Source organism: Lolium rigidum, chromosome 4 (assembly GCF_022539505.1).
Source record: "Lolium rigidum isolate FL_2022 chromosome 4, APGP_CSIRO_Lrig_0.1, whole genome shotgun sequence".
Lineage (NCBI taxonomy): Eukaryota > Viridiplantae > Streptophyta > Magnoliopsida > Poales > Poaceae > Lolium > Lolium rigidum.
The window spans coordinates 39,541,817-39,550,107 of NC_061511.1; the positions used below are offsets into that span (position 1 = coordinate 39,541,817).

General features: G+C 46.4%; 1 protein-coding gene across 1 annotated transcript; it reads left to right on the plus strand.

Moving 5' to 3' along the window:
• Positions 1–1,656: 1,656 nt before the first annotated feature.
• On the plus strand, positions 1,657–5,761 carry LOC124708394 (disease resistance protein PIK6-NP-like). The gene is made up of 3 exons (XM_047240068.1): positions 1,657–2,709; positions 3,002–3,619; positions 4,028–5,761. Exons 1-3 carry the CDS (start codon positions 1,657–1,659, stop codon positions 5,759–5,761), a joined length of 3,405 nt encoding a protein of 1,134 aa, XP_047096024.1.
• The last annotated feature ends 2,530 nt before the right edge of the window (positions 5,762–8,291 follow it).

Consider the following 8,291-nt stretch of genomic DNA (forward strand, 5'->3'; position numbering starts at 1 on the left):
TGCTCGTACGCCGGGGAGTAGAGGTTGTTGGGGTTGAAGCCGCCATGCGGCAGTGCATCCTGGTAGTGGGGCGACAAGTTAGGCGTCACGCACCCGGGAGTGCCGGAGGGGCCGTCGTTGTAGAAGGCGGATGTCGAAGGAGAGATCACTCCCGGAACATACGACGGCGCGGACGTACTCCATGGGCTCGCGTTGGTGGCGGCGATACACCCGGCCATTATGTGCTGGTGCTGGCGCGCCGCCAGAGCCTTCTTCTCCTGCTCCGCCGCCCTCCGTCCTTTCCGCTCCGCCGTCGACATCTTCCGGCACAGACAATCTTGCTGCAATTGATCACCGGTCCATCCTTCCGGCTTTTTCTTCGGAGGCGGCGCCTTCCGCGGCTTCGCGAACGGCGCTTTCGCCCCTTTCATCCCATTGCCCGGCGGCTTCTTGGCCGCTTTCTTGGCCATCCTTTTGGGGGCTGTGGGCGGCGCCATGGAATGGGAGAGGGTAGCGGCGGCGGGTGGACGGCGGGAGGGAGAAACAAATCGGCGGGATAGGAAAAAATGAATCGGCGGTGGGATATGTGTTGGGAGGCCAGAAAAGCGCGGCAGGATAGGCGCGATGTGGCGGGAGGGCCGGGATTTGGCGGGAGTGGGAGACGAATTTTCCCTGTGCCGCTGACGCGTTGGGCCCGCATCACTTCGTCGCGCTTTTCGTTGTGTCCGGCGTGCCCGGTGCGTCCCCTGTGGGACGGGGACGGGCTCGGGGCGCCGGACACCGTATCGGGGCGCGCCTGACAAAATTGGGCTTTGGGGACGCGGCTGGAACCGTTTTTTGGTCCGGCGCACCCCAAATTGCTTTTGGAGCATCTCCAGTCGCGTCCCCCAAAGGGATTTGGGGGACGCCGGCCAAAAAAACGTCCCAGTCGCGTGCCCCAAAGGCCGCTTCGGTCCGGACCTCCCCAAATGTTGTCCGGCGTCCCTCGCCCATCCCATGTGTATAGAGGCTCTATCAGGGACGCCGGACACGACTTTTACACTTGCTTTTTGTTTGGAGGTCGCGTTTGGACGACGTGGTTGGAAAAGGGACCTTCTCCAAACACAAATTTCGTCCGGACGTCCCCCAAACGACCAATCCGACGCTTTAGTCGGACGTCATTTGGGGGATGCGACTGGAGATGTTAGTTGAGGCGTCGTCGATCTCGGCATAATGTATTCACCTATGACGCTGCTTCGTCAATTCTTTTTATTTCCTTGCTGAATCCGCCGGCCCTAATTAACTCATCCTCACCTGCTACTCATTGTCCGTATTTCCCATTAGCTGACGATTAGCTCAAGAGAATCATTCAGTCTAGTAGGGGGTATCCTTTCACATGCGTCCTCATGTGCAATTTGACATTAATAATCACTAGTTTAGCAATCAATTAGTGATCAATCGACTATCATCCTTGTCTTCTTCTTCAACTTGCAGAGACGGTATTTTAGTCCATGCGGCAGTTAACCTTAACCTCTAATCCATGCATTAGAAGTTTAGAACTACCACAAATCTACACAAACCAGCCACAGCTAAGTTCATTTAACCAGTCATCCTTCTATCTTCTTGCGCCCAGCATTTGTACTACTGCCTTGAGCCATCAAAGCCAATACACACAAACCAACCACACCCAGCTCGCTAATGGAGTTGACTGCGCTGAGCGTTGGCAAATCCGTGCTGAATGGGGCGATTAGCTACGCCAAATCCGCTCTGGCGGAGGAGGTGGCTTTGCAGCTCGGTGTCCGCCGTGACCACGTCTTCATCACCAACGAGCTTGAGATGATGCAGGCTTTCTTAGAGTCTGCTCATGACGAGGGAGATGACAACAACAGGGTGGTGAAGGTATGGGTGAAGCAAGTTCGAGATGTGGCGTACGATGTCGAGGACTCCCTCCAGGAGTTTGCCGTCCGCCTCGAGAAGAATTCCTGGTGGCGTATCCGCCGCACGCTGCTAGATCGACGCCATGTGGCCAAGCAGATGAAGGAGCTCAGAGCCAACGTTGAGGATGTCAGCCAGAGAAACATGCGCTACAACCTCATCAAGGGCTCTAGCTCCAAGCCTGCAACCACTGGTGGGCAATCTGCCATCGCGGGTGCCACCGTGATGTCTGGAAACGATGAAGCAAAGCGGCAGCTGGAAAAAGCAAAAGATGATCTCTTTCAACTGATCAGGAAGAGGGACGACGATCTTAGAGTGATCGCGGTTTGGGGAACAAGTAGTGACCCCAGCCGGACATCCATCGTAGAAAGAGTCTTTGCAGATATGAAGAAACACAGTGTTTTTGATTGCCATGCCTGGATTAGGTTGACACGTCCTTTCAATTCAACGGAGTTCCTAAGAAGCATTATCAGGCAGTTCTATGTTAATTTTCTTCAAGAGTCCGACAGAAAGGAAAAAGTAATTGGGGGTCCTCAAGATCTCAGAAGGATGGGGATGAAGAAGGAAAATGATTTGGCTGACGAGTTCAAGAGATATGTGAATGAGAAGAGTTTCCTGATTGTGCTTGATGACCTATCCACCATTGAAGAGTGGGATTGCATTAAAGCATGTTTTCCGAATAACAAGAAAGGAAGCCGAATAATAGTTTCCACAGAGCTGGTTGAAGTTGCAAGCTTATGCGTGGGACCAGAAAACATCACACCAGAGCACAAGCAGTTGTCTGTTGATTTAACTTTGTACGCTTTCTATGAGAAGGTAATGTTTGAAGCCCTAACAGAGAGTCATCATGTTGATTTTTGTACGCAGCAACCCCCTGTTGATTTTTTTTATCACTAAAGATGATTAGTTTTATAATTTTGAACATCTAAATTCGGTGAAATTTAAGAACAGGGCAAAGGCAAGTTTTGAAATTAGTCATAAAAGAGGTATTTCCATTATTATGGACAACTAGTAACTGTTCCATAAGTGTCTGCAAAACTTAAAAAATGATTAAATGTTCCCTTGTGGAAAAGAAGGCAAAACCTAATCAATTCCTGCTTGTGTGCAGGGTTCTCAAGATGGAACAGAAGCAACAGAGGCCGGGTCTAGCTCAAATGTGGGAACTGATGTTAGTGACAGCTCTGACAATAGGAAGATGCTCAATCGTACAGAGACAATGCTAGCAGCTTTAAAGGAATCCCAGCTAATTGGGCGGGAGACAGAAAAGGCAGAAATTATCAAACGAATTACAACTGAGGATAGCCAACTTGAAGTGATTTGCGTGTGGGGAATGGGTGGTCTTGGAAAAACCACACTAGTAAGAGATGTCTACGAAGATGAAAAGCTCAGTGGCAAGTTTGAGAAGCGTGCTTGTGCCACAATTATGCGGCCTTTTAGTGTTAACGACCTCCTCCAGAACTTAGCTTCGCAGTTTGGCTATAAGGATGTCCCAGAAATGGACAAAGAATTACCAGGAAAGAAATATTTGATTGTTCTTGATGATCTATCATCCAATGCAGAATGGGACACTATAATACCACACTTTCCTGCAACGGAGACATCAAGCCGGATCATAGTCACCACAAGGGTACAAGATATTGCCACACATTGTTCAAAGAAGCATGAAAAAAATTACAGACTCCAAAGTCTGGAAGACAACAACGCACTTGACCTATTCACCAAAAAGGTACAATATATTGTGTTATCTCGTATTCTATTGGTTTGAATAAAGAGTGGATATTTGTAGATTCTAACAACATATACATATGACCTATTATATCTTTTTTTTCTAAGTAATGCCATGTGGCCTACCTCTAGTTTTTCTCGTGGGTTGTGATTTCTTACCGAGCCTATTTTTATGTTAAATGGCTCTGTATGTAGTCAGAGTCAAACTGTGATAGATTCTATAGACTATAATTTAATAGGATTCTATAGTCGAACTGAGATAGATTCTATAGTCGAGCAAAATTGTTTAATAGGATTGTGTACATCTTAAAGCAGAAAAATGTATTTCATCATACTCTCACAAGTAGCAACTAACTTTTACCGATTCCATTTTCGAAGTACTGACAACTTGAACTTGTATTAATCTCAGATATTTGGCAAGGCTACCAATATGGATGAGGAGTATCCTGAGTTGGTTGAACATGCAAATCTGATCTTAAAGAAATGCAATGGACTCCCACTTGCAATAGTCACCATTGGGGGTTTTTTGGCAAATCAACCAAAAACCATTATGGAATGGAGGAAATTAAATGAGCATATCCGTGCCGAGTTGGTGATTAATCCAGAGATTGGGACCATAAGAACCATCCTTATGAGAAGCTACGATGGTTTACCCTATTACCTCAAGTCTTGTTTCCTATATATGCCCATCTTTCCCGAGGACTATGTGGTTGGACGGAAACGCTTGGTGCGTCGCTGGTCTGCAGAGGGCTATTCAAGGGAAGTGCATGGTAAGTCTGCGGACGAAGTCTCGGATAGCTACTTCATGGAACTTATAAGCAGGAGCATGTTTTTACCATCTCAACAATCACTTCATGGCATAGAAGGAATTGGTTCATGCAAAGTCCATGATCTCATCCGTGAAATCGGCATCTCAAAGTCGATGGAAGAAAATCTTGTTCTTACATTGGAGGAAGGTTGCAGTTCAAAGAGCAAAGGCATCATGCGCCACCTTGCTATAAATGGCAATTGGAAAGGAGATCAGAGTGAATTCGAGAGCATAGTGGACATGACCCGTGTAAGATCAGTAACAGTTTTTGGTGAGTGGAAGTCATTTTTCATTTCTGACAAGATGAGTCTACTGAGAGTGCTAGACTTGGAGGACACAACAGGTCTGCGTGATCATCACGTCAAGCATATTGGGAAGCTCCTTCACTTAAGATACCTCTCTCTAAGAGGATGTGATGCTATTTATCACCTGCCAGGTTCATTGGGAAACTTGAGAGAACTCGTGATGCTAGATGTCCGAGGTACAGGAATAATCAAGCTTCCGAGGAGTATCTTCAATCTCCAGAAGCTAAGCTATCTTCGTTCTGGTAGGAAACTGGATGGTTTACATCTTCTGTTGATGACCCGGTACTATGGTGTTCTAGTGCCTAGAGGGATGAGGAAGATGAAAGCCCTACACACACTGGGTGTTGTGAACATCGCACGGCGGGGTAAGGATGTTCTAAAGGATATAAAAGGGCTCATTCAGTTGCGCGAGTTAGGATTGACTGGTGTCAACAAGGAAAACGGACAAGAGCTGTGTTTGGCAATTATTGGTCTGAGCCAGCTGGAGTCATTGTCAATCCGGTCAGAGGGGAATCCTGGTTTATCTGGCTGCTTGGATGGAACTTTCTCTTTTCCGGAAAATCTGCATAGCCTAAAGCTGTACGGCAACATGGTCAAACTACCAGAATGGATCCAGGGGCTCACGAATCTGGTGAAGCTGAAGCTACGGAGCTCTAGGATATCAGAGCATGATGAAGCCATACAGGTCCTTGGGGATCTACCAAACCTGGCATCACTGCATCTGCTGAGGAAGTCATTCGAGCAGAGTAATGCTTGTCTCACATTCTGTCCACACATGTTCCCGAACCTGGTGGTGCTGGAACTTGAATGGCTCTCGGTATTTTTGAAGTTTGAACAAGGAGCATCCCCTAAGCTAGAGCTGCTCAAGATCGGTTGGGCAGGCATCAATAGTCGGACACTCTCGGGGCTACCATCTCTGGCAAGCCTGAAGGAGGTTCTGCTCGAAGGTCACTACAATGACAACGAATTGGCATACCTGAGGGCCGAGCTGGAAGAAAATCCAAGTCGACCAGTCATAAAGAGGGTCTGATCGAGATCATGGAGGTCCACATCGCCCAACAATCCAAGGTAAGCTAGGAGTACATACTGTTGTGTTTCCATATGGATGCGGTTATTTGTCACCGCTTAATCGTTGATCTTTAAATTCGTGCAGCTGGTGGATCACTTGTCCTGCAGCCGCATGGTACACGTGATTATGTATAGTAGTTCGATCAGTGTCCTGATAATTAGCAGGACACACCATGTCCTTGACCAATGTAACATACTCAGTTGTTGTCTCGTTTTGTGTACGTGCTCCATGCCTCCATCTGAATCGCTAATTAATATTCCCGTCATGATGAAAAGTTGAAAACACATCGAGTATGTCTCGGTGCATTTGTTGTATGTTCTCTCAAACTGTTAATACTAATCTGGGCTCGTTGAGTAGCGTTCTGCAACTGTTGGTCGACGCACCAGAACGGCGGAATCGGTGGTTACACCCCACCGTCGACGCCACACCTCGCTGTTACACCCCACCTGCAAAATCAGCGGCGGCGCTGCCACACCTGCGCCCTAGCCTGCCGCTCCGCTCGCGCGGCGCTGGCACTTACAGTTGTCGAGCTAATCTGTGTCCCAGAACTTGTACAACTGGTCATTGGCCTTTCTCGTTCAACGCTGTCACTGATAGCCTTGATTTAAGAGAGGTGTTTATGACTGGTCGACAGTTTACTTTGGCGAACAACTTGCCGGAGCCCACATACGAGAAACTAGATCGCGTGTTGATGGATACCGAATGGGAAAATAAATACCCTCTGGTGTCAGTCCGCGCACTAGAACGTATTGAAAAACTGTCTGACCACGCTCCCATCCTTTTAACCACCGGGAATCCCACACCCGTTTGTAAGCGGCCGTTCAAATTTGAACTTGGCTGGTTATATCGAGAGGGATTTAATGATATGGTTAAAAGGGTTTGGGATAGACCGGTCGGGGGGAGTACGCCCATTTTGAGATGGAATAATAAAATGCGTTCTATGCGCAAACATCTCTCTGGTTGGGCTGCCCATACGGCTGGTATTCTTAAAAAAGAAAAGTCTCGCTTATCAAATGTGATTGATGAGCTTGAGGCTGTTGCGGAGACTAGACCCCTGTCTACATATGAGATTGAGATTAAAAATCAATCCAATGAACAGATGGCGGGTCTTCTTCGCGAAGAGGAGCTCAAATGGTATCAACGATCCAAAGCTCAATTCATCTTGGAAGGAGACTCGAATACGCGGTATTTCCATGGCTTAGCTAATGGGAGACACCGAAAAAAACGTATTCACTCTCTTATTCAAGATGAAGGGTTGATTAAAGGCCATGAGCAACTCAAGTCTTACATTACTAATTATTATAAGGGTCTGTTTGGTCCTCCGGAGGAAAGTACTTTCTCTCTTAACGAGGACTTAACGGATGATATACCCCAAGTTTCTTTGGAAGAAAATGGCTTGCTAACCGCACCTTATACTGAGGAAGAGGTTAAGAAGGCAGTTTTCCAAATGGAATGCAACAAAGCGCCGGGTCCAGATGGGTTTCCAGCAGAGTTTTATCAAACTTTCTGGGATACTATTAAATCGGACCTTCTAGATTTGTTCAGTGATTTACACATTGGACAACTAGAATTATTTCGTCTAAATTTTGGTGAAGTTATCTTGTTACCGAAAATTAATGAGGCAGAAAGGATCCAACAATATAGACCCATTTGCCTACTAAATGTAAGTTTCAAGATTTTCATGAAAGTGGCCACCATTAGACTTAATACGGTTGCAGATCATGTCGTTTTACCATCGCAGACAGCCTTTATGCAAGGACGTAATATCCTTGATGGAGTGGCGGTTTTGCATGAGACGGTACATGAGATGCATTCTAAGAAATTAAATGGGGTTATTTTAAAGCTTGATTTTGAGAAGGCGTATGATAAAGTTAAATGGTCTTTCCTTCAACAGACACTCAGGATGAAAGGCTTTTCGCCTGAGTGGCGAGCTCTAATTCATAACTTCGTGTATGGAGGTAGTGTTGCAATCCGGGTTAATGATGACACCGGACACTACTTCCAAACACGAAAAGGGTTACGCCAAGGAGATCCGCTATCTCCGATGTTATTTAACATCGTAGCGGATATGTTGGCGATACTCATAGAGAGAGCCAAGTACGATGGTCAGATTGAAGGTGTGATTCCACATCTGGTTGATGGTGGCTTATCTATCCTTCAATACGCTGATGATACAATTCTTTTTATGGATCATGATCTTGAAAAAGCTCGAAATCTGAAATTAATTTTAGCAGCTTTTGAGCAATTATCAGGATTGAAAATTAACTTCCAGAAAAGTGAATTGTTACTGCTCGGTGATGCCCAAGATGATGTAGCTCTGTATACAGAGTTATTTGGTTGTGGGCAAGGCCAATTTCCGATTCGCTATTTGGGTATTCCGATTCACTATCGGAGACTGACAATTGCGGAATGGAAGTTAGTGGAAGAAAGATTACAAAAACGCCTCAGTAGTTGGAAAGGTAATTTGTTGTCCCTGGGTGGAAGATTGGTA

Excerpts from the sequence above, each read along its gene's own strand:
- LOC124708394 (XM_047240068.1), top strand. The coding sequence starts at position 1,657 with ATGGAGTTGACTGCGCTGAGCGTTGGCAAATCCGTGCTGAATGGGGCG. Across the intron at positions 2,710-3,001 it reads TGTACGCTTTCTATGAGAAG|GGTTCTCAAGATGGAACAGA; the intron begins GTAATGTTTGAA and ends GCTTGTGTGCAG. Across the intron at positions 3,620-4,027 it reads TTGACCTATTCACCAAAAAG|ATATTTGGCAAGGCTACCAA; the intron begins GTACAATATATT and ends TATTAATCTCAG.